At 41.3% G+C, this 24,771-nt stretch overlaps 1 protein-coding gene across 2 annotated transcripts in view; it reads right to left on the bottom strand.

The window, feature by feature from the left end:
• macrod1 (mono-ADP ribosylhydrolase 1) overlaps nucleotides 1–24,771 on the bottom strand; it is a 113,330-nt gene that overhangs the window by 11,142 nt on the left and 77,417 nt on the right. For both annotated transcript variants that reach the window (XM_035161925.2, XM_035161927.2), the window contains exons 6-7: nucleotides 5,435–5,556; nucleotides 2,972–3,002 (exon numbers count right to left, since the gene is read on the bottom strand). In XM_035161925.2, coding sequence (XP_035017816.1) covers nucleotides 2,972–3,002; nucleotides 5,435–5,556 — 153 coding nt within the window. The remainder of the gene's footprint in view (nucleotides 1–2,971; nucleotides 3,003–5,434; nucleotides 5,557–24,771) is intronic.

Genomic DNA, 24,771 nt, shown 5'->3' with positions numbered 1-24,771 from the left:
GATGCAGACACAACACACTTGTTGGTTATGAGCAGACGGATGGAGAAAAACTACAGCGTTTCCTCTTTAATTCGTTCAGCTGACGAGACCTTTCGCTGCTAGAAAATGATCCCCACAGTTGGAAAAGCAGCACAAAGGCAGAGAAAATTCATCATGGGGCAAAGTGTTCGGCCTGAACAAACACGCTGTGGCATTATACAGTAATTATTCCATACATCAAAACAGAGGGTTCAACATCAGACCACAGGGGAATACACAGGGGTGAGAATTTGCACCGAACAGTTCATCGTTTAAGTGTAACATCAAAATAAACACATGCAGTTTTCACACTACAGGAGATTTGGAAAAAAGTGTTTTTCTGTGATTTATATTTAAATCAAATAAAGTTTGCCTGAAAAATAAGCACTAGCATTTGTGAATTTCCCACGAACTACATTCATCGACTTTCAACAGCAACATCAACTCACATAAGAACATAATAGGGAATTGTTCCAAAGGAATGAATTTGTACAATATCCACAACTGGCAACGAAAGTAAGTTGTGTGTTTTTATGGCTAGTTAGTTCAAATCACATGCTAGTTAAGGAAAGATCATGGTCTTCGTTTAATATTAAAAAGTCAACAGATGCAAAGGTGTCAGAATCCGGCAAATTGTACTCACACCATCCACACTGATCATCTATGACATAACCTAACTTTTCCTAGTTTGGTTTCAAAAACATGTTTGCAAAAGGGTCTGGAACTTTTACATTCATTTTGGATTTCCCAAGAGTTGTCATTAACACTCACAGAACAGACCAACAACCAATCAGATTAATGAAACGTGTGACGTAGCACACAGGGACATTGTAAATTAACAAAGTAGTTGTTTGTTCCTGTGGTAAACTGTCGAGTTTGTTAAATACTTTTACAATAACTGATTCAAGACAACTCACTTGGAGTCAACTTGGTTGTAAAGGAAAATGCTTTGGCAGGGCTGCATTTGGATGATTTCTGTCTGTCATGATGCCCAACCTGCCCCATTTTAGATAAACGGTTGAGATTTGTCCAACCAGGTCAGATGGTTTCCAGGCTAAAACTTTACTTGAACGAAGATAAAAAAGCTTCTAATAAAGTAATCAAGTCAGAAATTAAATTCGCACCAAAACACATTTACTGATCTTATTAGTAAATGAAGTGACCTCATATAATTCCTTGCAAATGTCTGCCCACTAAACTATAACAAGGTCTAATCAGCTGGAAGGAATGTAATTGCCTCTGTGGCTGCGCAAATCCTAAACTTTAACTTTTCTTTTTGTGTGAGACATTGGAGCGATGACTGGATGTCTGTGAAGTGGGAAACACTGGTGACAATTCTTTTCTCGTAACGTTTCAATTTCTTCAAAACACATTTTGGTTTTCAGTGCTTCAAATCCAACTTAAATCAAACAGGTCGTCTGTAGCATTATTCAAAAACTACTACTGCGACTGGCTGGAAGCCATTTTGGCACCACAGCTTCCTTTTTTCCTCAATTTCATCACATCCCAAAGAGGGTGAAACAGTGATGCGCTGAGTTCCACTGCTCAACAGCAGTTAAGTCACAGCTCTACCTGTAACCTTCATTATATCCTCTTATCAAATGAGCAAAGAGGGAAATAAAAAAAGATGTCCCCCCCCGCTATTCAGAAGAAGTGTGAACATATTCTTGAAGAGAATGAGCAAAGCAGGTTTTCCATCTTTCTTTTCATCCAATTGTAGCTGCAGACACTTATATCCTACATCTGATGCAGATGTAGCTCGTATTTTAACCAACACCAAGCTTAGGGCCCAGAACTTAATTCATTAGTTGCCAGTTAAATTTAGAATTGATTTTAACATTCTTTAATAAGTTTTAAAGATCAGCCTGTTCAGGCCCCCTGTTATTTTACAGAGCTCCTAACTCCCGATGCTTCAAGCCGTAATTTCAGATGGTCCAACCAACACTTGCTGGTAGATCATAAATCAAGGCTGTAACTAAATGTGACCACGCTGTTGCCATCAGGACCAAGAGGCTCTGAAACTCCAGAGAAGATTTAAAAACTTAACCTGCTTTTAAAATCATTGATCGAAACCTATTTTTTATAGTAAAGCCTTTTATTACATGCTTTTTAAGTGGTTTTAATGGATTTTATTTGTTTTTAACATTTTGTTTTTGTTATTTTTGTTATTTTTGTTTTGTCTTGTTCCGTTAGGTGGTGTTGTAGTCCCATGAATTTTGTTACGTACTTAAGTTTTTATTTATATTGTTTCCAGTAAAATGAGATAACCTTTTGTTATGCTCCAGTTTCACTTACCGCAACAAAACACTCCAGAAGAAAGAAAGAGAAATTCACAGTCACAACAGGAAGACATAGGAAACTCACTGAGTCAATAAGAACTTTGGCCTTTTCCTCTTTTCAAGCTATGGAAGAGTGTGTTGTCAACGGGTCCACCCTGGGGAGTGCTTAAGCATCATCCTTAATTCTCTCTCCTGCCAGTGTGAAGGGGGATTACAGTCAATCTGACACTATCTCTCGTCTAATCTATCTTAATCTGCCAGTCTTAATCCGGGGCCTTAATCAGAGAACCACCTCTGGGCTGCAGGAGATAATGTGACAAGTGGCCCCGGGCGGCTCAGCACTCTGGTTAAACAGAAACACTGATACTGGAAACAAGCACTCGACGGAAAACACAGCCAGTGTGTACAGCGCATAAACAGAGACACACAGATATACTGTTGTTGGACCAAAATGGATTTTCTGTGTAACACAAAAAAACTCAAGTTTGAGTTTAAAGCCCTGAGCGACCAATAAACAATTGAAGCAAAAAAAGAAGAAAATTAAAGTAACTCACACATGCGCTCATGCACTCACTCACACAGACTAGATGGAAATGTCATTTATTGCATTGCATTTTTTTGTGGTCTGAGGATGAGACACACACACATTTATACACACACACACATGCACTGACCGTAGATTCCAGTGGAGATGCAGGGGAAGGCCTGCAGAGAAAAGATGGCAAACAAAGTGGTTAGAGTCTGTTGCTGATTACATAACAGTCTCTCTCAGACACACGCTCACGCACGCACGCACGCACGCTCATGCACGCTCGCACGCACACGCACACACACACACACACGGCTGGATCTTTGATGATGTCCTGACTGGCAGCCCTTTTTTCCATCCTCTGATTTTCACATGTACTTAAAGTCCAAACTGTTGATTATCTTGTTGCAGCAGTGTCAGCAGTGACAACCAGGCATTATTATAGTAGTTCAAAAGATGGATATGCTGACCAACAGAGAGGAAACAATCACTTATTTATTGTATGTTATTATATTTCAGTAACAAAAAGGTCAAGCTGTAATCCATACCATTTAATCTATGCTATTTCTACCACCAAGGAAGTTGTATTTTAACACCTACCAACTTTTTTGTTTGTTTGTCAACAGGGCTACACAAGAACTACTGAACAGATTTCCATGAAATTTGGCACAATGGCAAAGAAAGACAAAGATCAAAGGGGTGGATCCAGGATCTTTCTTTTACTTTCTTTAACATTAGATTCTGTTAAGTAACAGGTGAGTGTGTTTTCAAAATGAATGTTTTTATATTCAGTTGTTTTTGTTGCTATCGGCAGAGTCAGTAGGAACAACTACAGAAATATAGAAATAACTTTTAAAAAGGGCATAAGGGGATTGTTTAAAATAAAAAATGAACCTCTCCTTTAGTCTGAAGCAGCAGCAGGAGTGATGTTGAGTTTGCATTAGCAGTAACTTAAGACACCTCTGATACCGTTTCCTGCGAATCCCGTGTGAGTGCGGGGGTAATTTAAAACCTGCTCAGGAAAGACAGTACAACAGTAACAATAAAAACAACTGAATAGAGAGGCCGTTACAGATTGTAAACAGACACAATGGATTAACTGTATCAAAAAGAGGATTTGCATAATAGAAATCTAAGCAACTGTAACTTTAAGTCATTGAAATCCATATCAGGCAGGTCCATGCCACATCCCTGGCACAGAGTTGAGTCATGCAACCAGGAGACTTCAAACTAAATCAAATCTGGCAGGTTCTCAACCGGCTGTCAAACATGGGAGGATACGAGCAGATGCCAGGATGCTCTCTGTGTCTCCAGAACTGTTCTTTTGACCAGACTGTGAAGCTGGCAAGTCAGGGTGAGAGCAGATATGACTCACAAGTTCCTCAAGAGAAAAGGTAAACATAGAAATCGATGGAAGTGAACCAGTAACAAAAAGCTTTAGGGGGTTATTTAAAAAAAACACACACACAACACTGTTGCTGGGCTGAAATTAGGTTAAATAAGGTTAAAATATATCAACATGTTTGGCTGACGTGCCTGTTTGCCTTCAGCACAATGAATGTCTTGTGTCTCCTGTTAATGTGCTATATAAATAAATCAGATTTGACTTGACTTTGTTTGCTTGCACGGTTGCAGTTTTGATTTTAATCTAGAGTAACATCTGTTTTCATCTAAAGTCTTGTGCAGTGCCCATTCCTGCCTGTTTGGAATGGGCTGTTTGCTTGGCCTGTGGTGATGCTGGTTGCAGCTGTCTTTCTAAAACTGTATGAATGACCTGCAGTATTTGAGCTGCAACAAGTAAAGGCTGTTGGGCTCATTCTGCAGAACCATGAAGCTTCTCCACCGCTGCAGCACAAGGAGCTGCTCAGCTACAAAGTCCAGTTGACTCCATTTGTACGCAGAACCCCGAACTGGAAAATCACTTGCCGTTGTCGTGATCGCGCCTTACGTCGTAAGATGACTAGTTCTCGAGATATGCATTTCTCATACATACAAAGAGTACATACATACATACATACATACATACATACAGAAAGCATTATAATAATTATCTGGAATTATTAGATAGAGCCATAATTATATCATGGTATAGTCAGCGTGCCTCTTCATACACAGCATATATTATGGGGGTAAGAGAGCAAAAATACAAAATTTCAGAATGTTGAAGAAATATAACTTTAACTGTAAATAATTGTTTGCAATTAGTAAACATGACATTTTGCTTTGAATTCCGCTGTTGATGAGAGAAAATCTAATTATTCAGTCTCTCTCTTCCCACATCCTGCATGAGTTCTTTCTCATCCCACATCCCTCTGAAGTTACTTTTGTGTTGCTATAGTGTTTTTCTTTGACTTTAACACCGCGCTCTGTTGTGAAGCCTCCTGCCTGATGCGTTTCATAAAAGCTTCAGATGAGTTAACACTGTTTGTGTGTAGTTCCTGACTCTCCTCTCTCAGCTCTCAGATTTCTGTTTAAACTGTAGGATCTCGTCACACTGTCCTTGCCCCCGTCTTCACCGGTTCCCATCCTTCTCTTTTTAAATGTAATCTCTCAGGTTTCTGCTCTCATTCATTCTCTCTCTGTCATCCCTTCATCTCGTCCTTCTTACCACAGAACGTGCAGCATTTTCAGTGGCTGTTTTCAGGCTGTTCTCGTAGCATGACCTCAGAGCCTTCCTTTCCTCCTCTCCAACTCCTCCTTGAGCAATCGGCCCCACAGTGTGGATCACATCTGCAGAGAGAGAGATGGAGAGATGATAAATTAAATAAAAATTAAATATACTGTCAGTCAAGGTTTTAGGTTGTGATTGGTTAACCGCTTCTTACTTGTGTAAGAAATGCCGGCCGCTGCTAAGTGTGTATTATGCAAATGTATTTGCCTGGAAGCATCGTCTTGACTACTGTTGAGGCGTTTGAGGAACTTCCCTTGCCTTGGACTTTAGCCTTTGGCTATTTCCTTTAACATATACAAAAAACCTATAACAAACAAGAGGAAAGGGAACAACTAAAATAATGTCCCCTTAAAGGGGACATAGCATGCCCATTTTACCACAAGTTGATATGGTTCCTTGGGGTCTTAATGAAATGTCTGTAACATACTTTGGTCAAAATACCACAAGGATCATTTAAAACAGCACCCTTTTTACCCTGTCTAAAACAGCCCTCCACAGAGTGACCTGTTTTGAGTGCCTGTTCCTTTAAATGCTAGTGAGCCAGCTCCCCCCTCCCCCCATGATTTTAAACGATATAAATTACATATTTTATATGATATAAATGATCAAATATGCATCCCATACTTTGTATTCCCCTTCTGTTGTCCTGGAGTTTTAATTTTCCCAATCACATAATTAAATGTCCCCCTCTGCCCATCCACTACAAGCACACAAGCAGACAGACAGAGAGAGAAAGAGAGGGGTGGGGGGGGCTATGAAGACCATCATTTACCCCCGAACCCCGACATTCAACGGGTACAACAACAAGCGGAGAAAGGCTGACCAGTGCGGAGAAATGCGCATCCCGTGTGAACAGCCAGGCGGCTGCGCGCTTGAGAATTTTTTCCAGAGGTTTTGGGTTGGTAGACATGCCAGATACCCAAATTAATGTGTAGAAGCACTAACAAAGTGGAATTTTCATGATATGTCCCCTTTAAGTTTAGTGGAAATCAGTTTTGTGTTTTAAAAAAACATACATTTTAACCCCAAACCCAGTAGAGTGCATCAACAGACGACACTTGCCTATATGTTTTAAATCAACTGAAAGCTTTGCAGACACGTCACCTCCTCATGAAGATCACATGTTCTGTGCCCAAAAAATCACAAGTGCACACTGTTAGACACTAAAATCACCCAGTTGTAAACACTGAAATGGTCGACTTTGTTTTCGTTGGCGACACAGTCTCACTTTCATTGTCACATTAGCATCCTCTGATCTGGAACAGCCTGTTAATCAGACTTGATTTACCATGGTTCCAGAAAGAATTTAGGCTCCCTCACTTTTGTACACTTGTGATGCCGTTTTTGCTTTTACTCCACATACTGTACAATAACCTGTAATGTTTTTAGGTTAATGTGGGTTAGAATAATTGGTTAAAAACTGTAATCTTTCAGAAATTTGATTCGTTACTTTCTAGAAGCCTCTTTCACAGCAGTTACAGCTCAGATTTGTCTTGGTTAAGTCTTGAGAAGCTTTGCACACCTGGATTTGGGCGGTTTATCCCATTGTTCCTGCCAGATCCTCTCAAGCTCTGTTAGATTGAATGGTGAGTGTCTGAGCTGCCATGCCAGGACTCTTCACAGATGTTTTATGAGGTTTAAGTCTTGAGCTTTGGCTGGATCTCTCAAGAACAGTCAGAGATTTGTCCAGAATCCACTCCGGCAATGTCTTGCCTGTCTGGCGTGAGCCATCACTCCAGTCTCAGTTCAACTCTGTAGGAGATTTTCCTTAAAGATCTCTAAGTGCATTCATTCTTCCATAAATTAGCGTAGGGTGCTATTAGCCAGGTGATGGGCAAGAGCTTGGATTTCTACCAAAAGAGTTAAATTTTCCTCTCATCAGACCAGTGAATCTTTTGCTTCATGTTCTCAGAGTCATTTAAATGCTGTTTACAAACATAAGCCGTATGCTCTCTACTCGAAGTAGCTTCTGTCCTGCCTCTTGTAATCCACGAAGATCTGATTGATGGAACGCTGCTGAGACGATCGTCCTTCTAACAGGTTCTCTGTTTGAGTGAAGGTTGGCCCTTCATAATCGGTTATTCAGTTTGGTTGTAAGCCGAACTCTAGAATGAGTCCTGTCACTTCCAAACTTCTTCCATTTCACAGTTATTGAGGCCACTGTGCTCTTGGGAACACTCAAAGCTTTTTATATCCTGGACCTGATCAATGCGTCACCACAACTTCAACATGGAGGTCTAAGGAAAATCTCTTGAACTCAATGAATCGTTTTCTTTCCTGACATGCAGTTTAAATTGTGGGACCTTATATACACAGCTGTGTGCCTTTCTAATTCAGTTTACCACAGATGGACTTGGATCAGGTTGTAGATTCATCCTCAGGGTGGTTTAAGCAATCTGAATGCACTTGGTCACAATTTGGACCTGGATCCTTTACTGGATAAGAGATTTCAGTGTTGGATAAAAAAAAATTGTATGTTAATGGGGAAAAATGGGCACCTCGCAGGACATTGACTTTGCATATTCTCTCTGTGTCTACATGTAATTTCTCTGACTATATTTCTCTTTGTACTTCCTACCAACGCACAAAGACATGCAGATTGGGGTTAAGTTAATTAAAGACTCTAAATTGACCGTAGCTGTGAACGTGAGTGTGACCTGTCCAGGGTGTCTCCGCCACTTGAACAATGTCAACTGGGATTGGCTCTTGCCACCGCTTGACCCTCAAATTTAAGATTGAATCCACAACACAGTCAATTTTGCATAAGTGTCTTTTTGTCTGAAGCCAGTGTAACTTTTTTTGGTATTGTTGATTAGGGTGTGTAAGAGGACACAGTAGGGGGATAGACTTGACATCACACAGGTCTGACTCATTATTAAACTTTTTACTAGCCATTAATGCAACTCAGCTGGTGGATGGGAGGGTCAGCAAAGATGGATTAAGATTTGTGTTTTATTAAATTGTAAAATATAAAAATTTACAGCCAAGAGAGGGAATGAGGAAACTGTGCAGTTTGTGACCTGTGTTATCGTGAGGCTCCCACACAGAATTTCATTAAATGTTCTGGACTGAGGAGGAATTCTTGAGTTTGACATTTATTTATTCAGTGGTATCATTAAATGTCTTGTTTAACAGCACGTGTGTACTGAAGACATAAATGCACCACTGTCACTGGTTAAAATGCTGGGTTCAAATACAATTTTTGAAATATGCAACTGGGAAAGAAACCCTGAAACACCTGAATGTCCAGGGTGTTTGTCATTAATTATAAAGTTAACTGTCCAAAAAAGTAGATTTGTGTCCAAATTGGGAAATCTGCTGGTTTGTTGGGAGCTGTGAGCCAATTAGCCTGATGACCTCTGGCTTGGCTGCCAGAGGATGTATCAGGATGCCAAGGACGCTCTCTCGACTCGCTTTTTAAAAATTAATCTCACAGAAAAGCTTTAAGAGTGTGTCTAGTACTACACAAAATGAAAGGAGCTTTCTCTGTGCCTCTCAGTAGGTTTACAGCTCAGATGTCTTTTAAGGTTTCTAATTGCTCGGTGCAATATTATATTATCTATGTTTTTCTGTCAGCACCTGAAACACTTAACTAATTCATACTGTGTTTCTTTGTCAAGTCAATAACAATTTTGTGTCTGAAAACATATTTCAGTCGGACTAACTGAATAAATAAAGCGTAAATGAACTAAAGTGTGTTGAACTTAAGGCAGAGAGGGAGGGAAAGAGGGGAAAGAAAACCTAACGAAGAGAAAGTGAGTGTGGAAGTTTGAGCTGCAGTCGAGATGGGGTTTAACCAACCTCTGCACGAATACGCCAACACCGCCACACATTCTGATGAAGCGCAGCGTGTTGCTCTCAGCTTGAATCCCAACAGTGTGATAAAACCTAGTTGGACCACTGCCTCAAAACGCACACAGAAAAATTCCACCAAAACATTTAATCTAGTATTGAGACTTTTCTTTCCAACAGGATCTCAAGGTGTGAAAATGTCTGGGTGAGTTATATATATATATATATATATTTTTTACAGATAAATCTTGAAAGTTCAGGTCTTGGTTCAAGAGTCAGATTTGTGATGCTTCTGGACTGAGCTACAGCGATGCCAGATTTGACTGACACCCAACAGCCCAATCAGACAAAGAAGCCTGACCTCCATTTAGTAGAAGGTATTTGACTGACACATAACCTCACTAAAGCTGAAGTCTGGACATTTTCCAGAATTTTCCCATAAGGGCTTTGTGTGAGAACACAAATGTTCGAGTCAGTTGCTTTGCACATTTCTGGCACGTTCTCTGCCACCCCTCTTGTGAAATGTCTGGAAAATGTCTTATTGAGCCCATGAGAGACTACAGCAGGAACATTTCCAGAAAATTCACAGCAGGTGAGTGGCCACTTTGTTGATCTTTCTAACATGCAACGGACATGAGACTGGAATAATTCTAATATCTCAGGTTGAAAAATAGGTGACACACATGTACCAGATACAGACAAAGATATCTCTGTCTGACCCCCAATGAAAATCCTGAAATGAACGGAGTCAGAAATAGGGCATTACCCTACTGGGCAAGATTTCTCTTTCACAATTCAAGACAATATGAGTCTAATTATTGATTGTATTAAGATGGACTTTAAATAAGCACCCTTCCTCTCCATCTCTCTCTCTCACACACCCACATGCACACGCACACAATTAATAAGCTGCAGATTGCACAGCAGAAGGCGGCCAGAGGAAGTTCTTTAATCCAACCCTTGGAGGATCGGAGACCATTAGGCAGAGAGATTTAAGTCAGAGTTTGGGACTTTTTCAAACACAATCTGGTGATCCCGTTCACAATCAGAAATTCATGACAAAACCATGAAACCTGCTCACGCGTCCAGTACACTTCCCAAAACCCTTTACAGGCTTGTTGTTGTTAAAATTATTAAAGCTGTAGCCACTGACAAGGAAATCCTGCCGCCTAACCACAATCAATGGAGGATATTTGGTTAGCGATGCAGGATCTGCTCATTACGGCCAGCCAGTGAACCAGAGCTCCTGCTGCCAGAAAACTGTTGTACTGTGTTTTTTCTTTATAACAAAGTGTTTGAGATACAAAGCTGGAAGAGAGGGAACTCTTGGGGAAAAAGGAAACCTGGTTAGAGCTTTAATCTAAAAATACTTGTCTCCTTAAAGATGAATGTGGTAAGAAATATTCTGATAACGTTATATAATGTTTAACACATTACTTTCTTTGATACATATTTTTTAGAAACTTGTTCACACAATGACACAAACTAACCTGAGGTAGCACCATTAGTCAGACATTTGAAGGTGTTTGAATACAATTCAGCACAACTCAATAAAATGTTTTATTAAATTCAAATGGATTTTCATGCCTATAAAAAACGACACATAAGTTAAAGGGGCTCTTTTATTATAAATTTTTTCCTCAATTGATACCGATCAGAAAAGCCAACTTGCTCAAAATTATCCAGAGACTGAAATGCAAGAACAATCATGAAAACTGGTGTAAAATCTGATTTTAAGACAACAGTTACTACTTTACACATTCAGCAGACACTGTGCAACATCAGCATTTATATACTTATTAGTTTTAAGTTTCTAGACATTTGATAAGTCCAATAACACTGGCCTTTGAGGTGGGATGTTTTTTTTATTCTACTTAATGTATTTATGTATTTGTGAGCAATGTGGTTACTCATTTCAAGAATGCCCTCATTTTTTTCCTTTCTTATTGCCATATGTTATATGTAAGTTATAAAGAAAGTTCACTAAGATAACAATTTTATCGAAAACTAAAAAGCACTGACCTTTTAGCTCTGTTTTGGTCTCCACCGACCCCTGAGAAAAACACCAGGCTCTTTTGCCCCTAAATGCTCCACTATATTCACCAGCTTTATTCCCTAACTTTGACTGTCAGCAGTGAACAGTGGAAGATTTGTTTCTCTGTAAAACACCTGCATGCTATTGTTGAAGACAACACCGATGAGAGCTGAGAGCGTGAACCTATAGCCAAAGAGCAACAACAGCCAGACACAGACCCTAAAAGACCCTAAAGAGCTTTTCAGTACAAGTCACATTCACCCATGCACGCACACACTCATACAACAGCACTTTATCCCATCACACAGCATTCATACACTGTCAGCAAGGATACTTCAGAATATAAGAGAGGAGCTGGTGATCAAACCATCGCTATCTGGGTAGTGGATCAGCCACAGCTACCCGGATTAATTTATCAAAAACCATATGATGTGACGCTTCAGCAACCCGCTAGGACCAAAAGGGCAGGGATGAAAGTCTGCGACACCGATTGGTAAGAGAGAGTCCTCAGAAACTTTGAATAACGTGACAATCCATCATCAAGATGCTCGCTGATGAAGGAGAGTGCAGTCCCTGAGAAATCACTTAGTCTGAGAGCATAAACCCACACAGAAAGAATAGTCAGGGTTCCAATCAAAGCCTGCAAATTGACAAGGCTATTACACAATAATATTCTCTGATTGCATAGATCATCAAAGGTTAATTCTAAATCATTTCTTTCATATCTCATGAAACAGGAGGTGGATCCACAAAAAGAGCAGAACATGTTGAATCCTGTTTCTCCAGCTCCAGCTTGGTGACTGGTGTAGACTATTCCCTGGGTTATGTAAATTGTTCATATTAATTGGTCTATATTTCTATAGACCAGTGGTTCTCAACCTTTTTTCAGTGATGTACCCCCTGTGAAATATTTTTTCAGCCAAGTACCCCCTAACCAGCGCAAAGTATTTTTGGTTGAAAAAAAGATGTAATACACAGCGCTGTGCCATCAGTGTCTGATTTATTAAACACTTATATTTTATTGAATATTTATTAAATAACTATTTTTAAAGGATTTTTGAATGGATGCTAATTTTAAATATATTTAAAAAAAATCTCACGTACCCCCAGGGGTACTAGTACCCCCATTTGAGAACCACTGCTATAGACCATATTGATTTGATTGATATTGATTGTGTGGGACGTTTTTACATGAATTGTGTGTCCGCCTCCTGAAATTGATGCTCTTGAACAATGATTCCAAGCAGAATCATATAATTGTGTGAGCTGCTAGAGTCAAAATGATCAACAAAACATTTATCTTTTAAATCTTAAAAGACCAAGAAAATCTGCTATTTTAGACGCTGTAGGCTGTGATTCTTGAAGCCATTTTTGCTCGATAGTGGTTTTATAAACAATTTATCAAAACAGTTGCAGAAACTATGAATGTTGTTAGTTTTTAATGACCGCTTGCTCAAGATGATTAAGTAATGAGATCATATCAAATCAAAATGCTTACTTCATGTTCATTCGATTTTTTTAAAGCTTTTTCATGTTCATTAGATTTTTTTTTAAAGCTTTTTCTTGAGATTTGCTTATTATTAAAATGTTCTGGTGCAAAAATCTTTCTGAATCTTCAGTTCATTACAAACACTGGTCATAAACAAAACAACTTCATACCACCTTAAAATACCCTGAATCTAAATGCTGTACAATCCTGAAGCTGCTGACAGAGCCTGAGAAAACCCTCTATTACGCTGTCACATCAGGAAAAAAACAAGGGGTTTAAAACTGAAAATTTAAGAGCTCCCATGGGACTGGCTATAGAATGAATCACTATTGTGATTCATCACTTGGTGAGCAGCAACATTTTTATTTATAGTGTCTGAGGATGCTGCAGATGACTGTTTAAATAGCAGCGGAGGCAGATTAGAAGATGTGAATTAGTTCAAACACGGAGCAGATAAAACACTTGCGGACACATGAGTTTAATTACTGTAGTCAAACGTGCAGTCAAGCATGGAAGGACATTAAGGAAAGGACAGCATGAATGGAGAGGAGTACATTGTGGTCTTGGTATTACAGTTTGGCACATATTTGTTGTGCACGTGTTTGTGTGTGAGTTGTGTGATTGTTTACGTTGTTGTGGTGTGTGTGTGTGTGTGTGTGTGTGTGTGTGTGTGTGTGTGTGTTTACCCTAAACTACTCCAGTATAGTCGAGTAGCCCACAGCGAGTTTGTGCTCTCCGGTCGGCCGTGCCATCGCATCCGCGGTGTACTCAGCGGTGGCCGGGTTCACAACTCAGTCATGTGTGTGTCTGTGTGTGTGTGTGTACGTGTGCATGTGTTTGTGTGGGTGCACAGTGCTGTATGTCTTGTGCTGGTTCGGTTCAACAGTGGGTCACTTGGTGGTCATTCATCTACATGTCATCTGCTAAATGTCACTGCCACACACACACACACCCACACACACACCCACACAACAAATATATACACGGTTTCTAGTAAAATTGAATTGTAATCTATAATTGCCATGGTGATTTGTCCTCATTGCTAAACCAGTCATCTGTTTTTCTGCCCTCAGTTTTTTGTTTACCAGGGCCATTTCCTCTTTTCCACTTTCTCTCCATCTTTCCTCATCTCCTCTCCCCTCCATCCCTCCATATCTTCCTTCCTCTCACTCCATCTTTGGCTCACTCTCTCTGTCCTTTGTCATCACTCTCTTCCCTCCCTCCCTCCCTCCATCACCATTACCTCATCCAGCCATCCCACCTCTCGCCCCCATTACCCTCTCCTCCACTTCGTTTCCGTCCCTTCTTTCATTCGCTCATCCCTCCCTCTCCTTCTTTTTTCCCTTTTCCATTTGTCCCTCTCTCTTCTACTTTGTCCCTCTCATCCCTCCATTATCTGTGCACCCCTGCATCCTTGTCTCTCTCTCTCCCTCCTTTCCTCCCTTCCCCCTATTAGATATTTCCCTCACCCTCCTCCTCCTGCTCACTTCTCCTCTCTCTCTCTCTCCGTCACCTGAGGTAGACAGTTCTGTCAGGAGTCTGCCTTATTTACCGCGTCTCTTTGCTCCTGTTTACATTATCGATCGGCAGGGTTGCTTTAGTTCCACCATACATCAACACTCCCTCCTCCTCCTCCTTCCCACCCCAATGTTACGGTTGCTGGCTCATATTCCCCTGAAACAGCGAGGGGTGGGGTGGGGTGGGGTTTTCGATGGGGAGATGGAAAGCTAGCGGAGCATGTTGGGATGTATGAGGGATTTATGTGTGAAGGAGGATGTTGTGGTTAATGTGCTATGGGGCCTGTGCGAGCAGCGGTATTAAAGGGAGAGAACAGATGTGCGTCTTCTGAACATGTGTGCAAACTGAGAATAAGAATGTGTATGTGTGTCACGATTTTCTTGAGTTTTATTTTTTTCTTTCACGGGCCAGACGTGACAATCTAACAGGCAGTCGGGCTCTGGCACCGTGTAGTTCTATAGAGCATGATCACCCTGTGTGGTCACACAAGGCTGTTGTTTGGTTATGAAATTCTCTCTTTGAAAATCTAAATGTACATATAGTTTAAACTACATGGTCAGAATGTGTAGACGACATTATACCTTTAATGTGAATATAAAACCTTTTCCAATGGTTGTCAGTTGATGTTTCATGACATCTCAAAGCAGCTTTAATGAGGTTGAGGTCAGGGCTCTGAACAGACATGATTTTCTTCCTCACCAAACTCAGAAAATCCTTTTTTTGTGGAACTGGCTTTGTGTAGGGTTAGGGTGAGCATCTAAGTTTATGTTTCGCAAACATATCCCTCACAGTTCCGCACCAGGTCCAATTATTGGTTCTTCTAGCTTTTCTTTTTGTCGGAGGAGTCGATATTTTGACTATTCTTAGGATTTTGTGCATGTTTTGGTAGTTGGGAGAAAAGGGTGGCTCGGCTCTGCTACCCTAACCTCTGAGTTAGTGTGCTATGCTCTTGGGACGTGATCCAATCAATGGTGAGAATAACCTAGTCTCACTCCAGACTCAGAGAACGTTTTACAGAACATAAATTCAAACAGAAACCTAGGATGATAGCTACAAACTCCTACAAATGCTAAACCTCACCTAGAACATAACAAGTCGAAAAAAAACAGGTGTCCGCATAGTCTACATGTGTGCAGAGTGAAAGGTAAAAGGTCACAACAGAGTTATATGATCAGAAAAGTGTATATATATGACAGTCTTCATACAAACATTTCCCAAGGTTAGGTACCTAAAGGTGAAAGGTACTGAACTAGAATGAAATCAAATTGTGCACCTTTTACTTATAGATGACACTTACAGATGTTAATGTTATTGCAAATAGCCTTTCTGTCCTTCATTTATCATGACAACCACTCATCTCTTCAATGGGGTTGTTGCTGAGGATCCTGGGCACTGCTGTGTCATTTGTGTTATTATTTTTACGAGTGGTTTCTCGAGACCTCAACCCTAACCCTGTTTATTTTTAACTGGAAATCAGTCCACAGTGCACTTCTCAGAATCCTCAGCAACAAATCCACCAAGTTTGAAGTAGATCAGATGAAAGGTTGTCGTGATAAGCAAAGAATAGACAGGAAAATAGATTTCTGAAATTATTAGTGACATTGAGGTACAACGTTTTCAAACCAACCAAATACAATTTGTTGGACTCGCATGCACCAATCAAATTGCATCTACCTCATCATATCAGGTATCCAGAAATCTCTGTATGTGCCTTGTCCTGTGTTTTTCAGTCCCTGCCTCTGTTTGTTGATTAATGAGGCAGAAACTTAACAGACCAGCTCGTTCATGCTGATTTTGCACAAGCATTTATTTTTCCCAACAAGCAGTTTTCGACCCAACAGCAGCTATCATTGTTGCACACGGTGCAAAAATGTGGACGTAATGGCCACATTTTATCATCCTGCTGGAGGTTAAATATTTTTAAATTGTCATTTTATTAACATGTGCACATGTTGAGCGCTTAAGCCATTAGTGTAAGGTATGCAGAGAGGACATTTCAAACTGCCTGCAGATGAACATTAGTGTGCAGAATTAATGGCTGTTATTACCCTGTGACTGTGCATTTCAGTGAAGCAGTGGGTCTTTGCTTCTGTGGGGCTGAAAAGGTCGAACGTCCACACAGAGGAGGGAATCATGACCTATTGTTCAACAGATGTGAGGCCTTTTGGTTTTTGCCCTGCAGACTGTTTTTCCAAAACCTCTGAATAACAAGCTTCATTGAATCATAATAGGAAATTCTATGTAATGAACTGACTGTATCTAAATGTCAAATAATCTATCTATGCAGTGCTCTCGCTGGATGTCTGATTGTTAACTCCTGCCGCTCTTGTTTTGCTTACAGGCTTGTTTAAAGGCAGCAGACCTTTCAAGCTCCAACCAGGTTTGGATGAATTCTGCCCTTTCATTCAATTTAGAAAGCACTTAGCTTAGCACAGCTAGTTGCACAATCAACATCGACATGTTTGTGTGTCAGTTATGCGCATGTGTCGTGTGTAAACTTCTGCAGCTCAGTTTGATATTCTTATGACACTTAAAGTACCAGTTCCCTAGTTAAACGGCCGGAAAATGTCAGAGTGAGCTCATGTTAGAATACAGCAGGAAAATGTCAGGAGAATTAACAGTGAGTGCTTCTAACACCCAACGGATGCAAAATCTAAAAATAAATCAAAAAAATGTCACAAATATCTCAGGAAGAAAGAGGAGCCCTACACGCAGAAGACACCAGCCAAGATGTCAACTTGGAAAGATAAGGTTCGAAAGCTTTCAGCGATTAGGGTCAACACTGGTGTTGATGTGCTGTAAACAAAAATGTGATTTCTACTTAAGAATTTATACATCTTGTCCTGCTTCCTGAGTGCCTGGGACAATCTCCTGCTGCGTTCATCACATGTGAAAGACAACCCAATTTTCCAGATATTTTCTGGAGTTCATGTCTGACCTTTGCAATTATTTATATTAAATAACCATGTATTTTATAGAACATATACAGCATTTCAACATGAACTAGAGTAAAAATGATTAATTAAAGTTTTTCTTCAGTAAAAGCACAGAGAGGTTTCATCAAAATTAAAACATTTTGCGTAAAAGTTCTTATTATGGAGGCTGAATGTCCCCAGTCAGTTCTTTTTTTACACATTATATCAATGAATTCGACTTCACACTTAAATCTAAGCAGCAATTTTATGTTGTAGCTGATTGAAGTGGAGCTAACTTTACTGACCATTTATTTTTATGCACAGCAAAAGATAAACCTTATATCTCCAAAGTAACAAGTATCCACAGAGGCCAGAGAAATGTGGTAGAGCAAAAATGTGTGATTGAGAACATGAAGTACAAAGTAACAAACAATGAAAACACTGAATTAATTTGCACCTAAGCACATTATATCATTAAATGTTCATTAAACATTTTGAGATCACTTTCCCTGACTAGTGACAAGTATATAAAATATAATTTAAAGTCAAGCACAGGGTGGTCAAGAGTTATCTTTGAACAGTGACACTGACTAGTTCCATCACTCTCATCTAGTATATGTTTTTTGACAGTTGTTCTCACTTAAGCTGTTTTCAGACGTAAATGCAGCAGGAGATTGTCTGAGTCAGACACATTCACAGCAACAGTAACATTTCCAAAAGATTCAGGTGAGAGGTGGCGTCTGTCTGGAGCATGAAGGAGGCAGGACATGACGTAAAAATCCACATGCTTCTGTCACACTGACACCGGTGTCGGCCATAAGCTCTTGAATCTGGTCTTTCCAAGTTCGCATATCTGTCAGCGTCTTCTACATGTCTGACACCTAAAGATATGTATATTGTTTTTTATTTTCAGTTTTGCATCTGTTGTTTGTTACAAACGTTTTCCAGTTGTACTCTTCAAAGGGTCACTCTGACATTTTAAAAGGGGGCTGGAACATGTCTGGAGAAAATGACTGAATGAATGAAAATTACAGAGTTCAGTGCATGTCTGAAAGCAGCTTTACATAGCCCCTTTCCTCACAAACTGCTGATGTCTACTGTGGTTTTGCTCATCAAATTGATTGGAGTACTTCCATCAGTTTGTAAAAAACACAGATCAGTCTGATTACACTCCTAACATTGCCCTTTTATCAAACTATGGATGCTCTGATCCGCTGATCGTCTGATATTTGCAGTTTGATCAATGCTCTAAAAAGGCAGATCAGATGATACAAAACTTGCAAGAGCAGCTGAACCATTTCAGCTGAGGTGGGAAAACTTCCCACCTCAGGTGAAGATCACTCGTTCTTCACATTCCTCTTTCTTTGTGTGAGTGTGTGCTTGAGAGAGATAGAGATATATATAGAGAGAAAGATATAGAGAGAGAGAGATACCAGCTGTGTAACTCTCAGGACGAATTAAAGAGCTGGCAGGAAAGCAAATGACCATATTGAAAATGTTCCAATTCAGAATTGATAAATTGAAACACTGATATTTTTTGACAACTCCAGTGGCTCCACAGTTCATATTGCATGCATAAATGGCTCTGGCCTAAATGATTGGTAAATGGAGCTATTGCTTTAAGGTAGTGTTGGTAAGTTATTTCTGAAACGCTTTTTTTATCTTATTTGGTAAAATACTTTTCCCGTCCCGAATAATCATCAATAAATTAAATCGTCTTAACAGAAAAAGTCTGTGGCCCTCGCAGGACTGTGGGATGATCGATGAATGAATGAATGCATTTTTTCAAGGTGTAGTCCGCTCAGCAGCCCTAGAGCTTTACGTAGTTAATATGCTGTCCTCGTTTAGGATGCCAATCTGTGTACGAAGCCAAGTTCATCACCAATCAAGGTTTAGCATGACCTATAAAATGCATTCAGAATAATTCTCCCCCCCCCCAAACAAAATAGTCCCCATCACAGGTGTGACTCTCTTGTGTGTGTGCGTGCGTGCGTTCACTCAGAAGTGGGCGTCACACTGGTATGACCCTTAAGACTACTTGACAGAGGGCCATCCGGTGACACCCACCCAGTCTTTTCTTCTTTTTTTTGGCCATTCCAGCTTTTTTTCCTGCTTATTGTCGTCACTCCTATTTTTTGGACTCAGTTATTTTTGGCCCCCTTCCTCCTGATCTTCCCCCCTGGTCTCTTACCATTCTTACCTGGGAGGCCACGAGTTGGTGCCCCCTGCTTTTCAAACTCAACAGCCCTCAGTGAGTCCGTCCATCCTCTCCCCTCCCCTTTCTCTGTTTCTTCTCATACCTCCATCTGTTCCTCCTCTTTCTTTATTTGCCTTTAAAGCAGGAGGCAGGAAAAAGGCAAGCTGCTCCTTTGTGTACCGGGCCTCAGTTAATGCTCAGCCAAGCGGACACAGCTCTTAAATCCAGGGCCCGGCTTTGGCACAAAAGGAGTGCTCGGGTCTTGTAAAGGGCTCTAAGGCTCTCCCTATCTTTCCACCTTTCTCTGAAAAAGACAGAGGGAAAGGTATTCTAAACAGGAGGACAACAGTGGACAGGGGGAGCGAGATGGCAAAGCTAGAGCGGGCATAATTCTCTTCATCCAAGAGCAGCAGCACCAAAGTCGCTCTTTACTCGCTCTCGCTCCGGCTCTCCAACTCTTTTTCCCTGAGCCAAGCAACACTGGATCTTTTTTTATTTGATCCCTTTTTTCTCCTTCAAGGCAAATGAATTAACTGAATGAATTAACACCAGGGCTGCTGCTGCTGCTGCTGCTATGATCATCATCATCATCACGCTCCTCCTCATCAGCAGCAGCAGCTTTGATGAAGCTTTTTAACACCAAGTAGGATCACACTGCTGACGCCGAGGCAGGAAGAAGCAAAGACGTCGTCAACCTTGTAAAAAAAACAAAAAAAACACTCCAACTCACCACGTATCACAGTCTGAGTGCTACAGTCTTTAGCCCAAAGCCTTGTCAAGTCTCTTGGCACTACGAAAGAAACCTCTGTGCTGATGATGGTAGGAACACTGGGGGAGGAGGTGAGGGGAGCGGTGGGGTGCGCGATACCAGTGAGGGAGGAACCAAATGTGGGAGTGAGGAACGAGGGACCAAAAAGAGAGGGGGTGAAGAAACATAGGGGGAACAAGCGGATGAGGGGAAGAGGAGGAAGTGAGGTGTTTAAGTTGCTGATCGCGACAGGCAGAAACAACACATCTTCAAAGAAAGAGAAACAGACAGGAGCGAGCATCAGGGTGACAGGCGGAGCAGGGAGACGGAGGTCTTGGAGGAGAGAAAAAGGGGGAGTCCAGGGCAGTGCAGTGAGGATTTTAATTAGTGGTAATTGGCCACCGAGGGAACTGAAACCGGGAGAGGGGAGGCAGGGAGGGGAGAGAGGGGAGAGCATAGCAGACAGTTTTTGACAAGAGTGATATCTCTCTTGCTTTGTACCTCTCTATTTCCTTCAGCACTTTTTTTTTCAACACAGGCCTTTCCAGCCCCATCTTGTTTTCCCTCCATCTTTTTGCACCTCCGACTGCGTTACTCCCACTCTCTGCCAGTTTCCCCCTAAATACAGGAGACTGCAAACACACTATACGGGATTTGACAAGCGAGACAAGATAAACCAATATGTGCAATTGCGCTGTAAAGATGTGAAAGTTGGAACCGTTGCAGCTTTACAGCAGGGATCAACTCATTGTTTTGCTTTTTCCAGACAAAAACATCAAACAGCAGATAAACAGTTTGTGACTATAGCTGGTGAACGTAGGTTGCCTCGGCTGAAATGTGTCCCTTTGTGTTGACTGTACTGAAATGACTGTGAAAACTAATTTCCCTCAGGGGACAATAAAGTCCAAAGTCTAAATTAGTGGAGCGTTTAAAGTGTCCTGACTCCTGAGGTGTTTTCAGACATGAACTCCAGGGGATGTCCGCACAATGGGGGCTGGACTCTGAGGAACGCAGCAGGAGATTCTATATCCATTTAGGAGCGTTCAGGTCAAGTGTGGCCCAAGGGTTATCGCAGCATGCAGCAGGAGGCAAGACGTTGTGTATACATTTGTGTTTTTGTTAACAGCATTGGCATCGGCCCGAATCACCAAAACTCTCAAATCTTGTCTTTCCCAGATAACATTTCGTCTGCATCTTATTCGTGTATTTCACCTCTTTTTCATCCTGAGATATTTGAATTGGTTTTTTTCAGTTTTGTGTCTGTTGTGTGTTAGAAACGTCCTCAACGTGCCCATTCGCTCGCGGTGAATCCTGCGGAGAATATCCTGCCGTATTGTCACATGAGCTCACTGTGACATTATCCAGAGCGTATAACTTGAGGGTTGGCAGGAAAAATTCATTTTCCATTGACATTTGCATTCTCACATTCAGCCCTTCTGGATAATATAAGGAGATGTCAGTGTCTGAGTGTCTGAAAGCAGTTAAAGAGAATGAATGTGTTGCTCTGTGCCTGCTGTGTAAATAATAGGCAGCTGTTTTCTAGTGAGTTTGAGAAAACAACAACACGGAAGGTGATAATATGTCACAGTTCACAGTTCGTTAACAGTTGCAGTTACAAGTGCTTGAACTCGGCTAAAGTCTGTGTTGAAGGTGGGTCGACAGCAAACAAATGTGAGCAGTCAGACAATTATACAGGCCACACACACACTGGAGGCTCAGCCAAACAATCCAGCCAGTTATTCGCAGGTACAGTAAAACTGAAAGTACACACGTCCCTGATATCATCAATGAACCCTCGCAGCAACAAGAAAGATGTGCGGGTGCAGCTACTGTAAGTGTGCCGTGCTGTGATGGATGTTCTGCAGACTATTCGGGTAATAGTTTTACCATTCACCTTGTTTATGTCGTGCAAATACATTTGGCCGCCCTAGGTGTTTGTTTCCGACCTGCACAACAGATCCAAATAAGTCAATGCACCTTTTTTTTTTTTTCTTTAAACAAAAAAACTGCAGCACCCAGACAATGACATATCCATATTAAATCCATGGGAAACTATTAAGCTGTTACGGTACACTGCCTGTTGAACTATAGACTTACTCTTTTGCTTTTGTGTTTGTGTAACGTTGTTATAAATACAGAAAACTGTTAACAGCTGATCTCTACAACAAGAGTAAATGCCTTTGCACACCACATGCATTTTTTACATGGTGTTAATTTGCATGTTTTTAATATTTTACAAATCTGTATCCAGTCAATCCAAGGTCATTGACGGAATTTCACAGAGCAATATTGAGGTTTTTATTTTTCCGGACCCAGGTTGCTTCGCTGTACACAAGAATGTTATGTAGTCGACAGTTGACCCGACTCCTGTCCAAGAAATTGAATGAACCACATGTGCACAGTTCAGAAAGTTTACAAACAAACTGGAACCTCTTCAAATTAAATACTAAAGAAAAACAAAACAATGACCTTGGTGCCAGCTGTTGCAGCAGTTCTTCAAACTGTCCAACGGACATCATGAAATAGGTCCTGAAGCGGCTGAGGTGCAGTTTAAGCCTCTTGCGGCATCTTTTTTATCTCTTGGGCATAATGTAAATTATCACTGGCATCAGAATTCGCCTCAGAATTATTTAGCTATTTTGTGACTTTTTTTGGCATCACAGTGGATGTGAAGAGGCCTTAGGTCCGTAAGGAGTGACGTCTCCAAAGCAGAGTGCGTCCTTTGATGCACGTGAATAGTGACTGAGTTTTGACCTCATGTTGTCAATTTCTCTCACCCTCTTTAGACTCCCGGCTCCTTCCCTCCCCAGTGTGTCACAATGTCGTATTCTGGTGGGTTTGGCAGGGGAGCGAGGGGTGACTGGGGAACAGGTTAGCCGTGTTTATCGGTACACAGGTGAGCTCTGGGGCGCTGAGTCGTCTGGACAACACCCTCTGCCCATGTTCCCTTGTCTGACAACCGCAAAACACACACAAACACACACCTCGACATGTGCACGTGGATGTTACAGCATGCACGTGCCTCACAAGTGAACAACACACTAATCTTATGCACACGCCAACAGACCGCTCCTAATCAGACCCTCATTTATAGCGGCTCATATGCTCCAACGCTGACAGATTGCTGATTTAACTGCCTTTAAGTTTCAGTTAATATGTGAATTTATGCAGGGCCTGCTTGAAAATTTCCAGCTGTCATTTGCCAATATCGCAAATTGCATGTGACTCTTTGCTAAACAGCAGCAGTAGTGTGCCATGCGCTCTGCGTGTTGCTAGGTTACGGCACTGGAATGCTGCTGGCTAAGTGGCTGCGGGATCATCGATGGACACTCTGCATGGAGGGCTGACAGCAGGTCCTCTGGACCATTTGGCAACTTGGGAGTCAGACTCTCTTGAAATCTCACATCTGGTGGCGAGCCCATACAAATCAAGATCAAAGCGCTGGCTTAGAGACTGGATCTGTCTGTCAACCCCTCTGCCTTGCTCCTGTCGACTTCCATTTCACGTGTCGACTTATGCACATTTTTCCACACAGTCCTCCTCTTGCTTTGCTATCTCTCGTTTGCGTTCCCTCTGTTTTTGCTGTCTCGCCTCCCCGCCCCTCCTGCTGAGAGGTAATCAAGTCCTGTTGCGAATGTTTAAGCACTGGAGCAGATGCATGTTGAATTATTCTTGGGACTAAATATTTTGTCTGGGGAGAAGAGAACCAGTCTCCTATCCACATGCTGGGTAATGGCGACGCACACCTGAATGTGTGGACTCAGGTGTACACACACACACACACACACACACACACACACACACACACACACACACACACACACACACACACACACACACACACACACACACACACACACACACACACACACACACACACACAGTTTGTCAGTCAGTGAGTCAGAATGACACTCAGTCAAGCAAATATCATGCTGACAGATACTTACAGGTAAGAGAGTGATAGGACCTGACAGGTACCATGAACTGTGTGCACTGATACACTCAGTGCAACACAGACACAGGTACACACAGTAACCTCAGAACAGTACAGAATGCATGTGCACAGTATCAAACTGCACTCATAAGGACACACAGCAGCATCCACTCACACACAAACATTACAGTGGAGATCTTCTGAGTTAAGCAACTGAACCAACAAAGGAGAGCAGACAATGTTAGAACTCATCTCCTTATTATTCCCTCCTGTCATCAGCTCCTGTCGCATCCGTCCCCTCCCCCATGCTGCTTTGTTTTTATTTTTATTCTTCTTTACCACTCTCCCACTCCTTCTCTCCATTCTGCCTTGAGCTCATCTTTGTTATCGACTCTCCCTCCTTTTTTCTCTTCTGTTCCTTTGTGAACTTAAACTTGTGAACTTTTTGTCGGGCACAAACGCACACACCTGGATGGTCAATATAATCTTCGTAGCTACTACATTATTACAAAGAAAAAAGTTGATGCATATATATTCTTATAAAGCATACGTTGTAGTGCTGCCCACCAACTGTCAACAGACTTTTGTGAGTATATGGAACTCTTTAATTCTCATTTTGAGGACCCACTGCTACAGCACTCTTTTA

The sequence above is a fragment of the Hippoglossus stenolepis genome, chromosome 7 (genome assembly GCF_022539355.2).
Source record: "Hippoglossus stenolepis isolate QCI-W04-F060 chromosome 7, HSTE1.2, whole genome shotgun sequence".
NCBI classification, from domain to species: domain Eukaryota; kingdom Metazoa; phylum Chordata; class Actinopteri; order Pleuronectiformes; family Pleuronectidae; genus Hippoglossus; species Hippoglossus stenolepis.
Note: the sequence above shows the minus strand (reverse complement) of the source record. Positions and strands in the feature narration are given on the sequence as shown.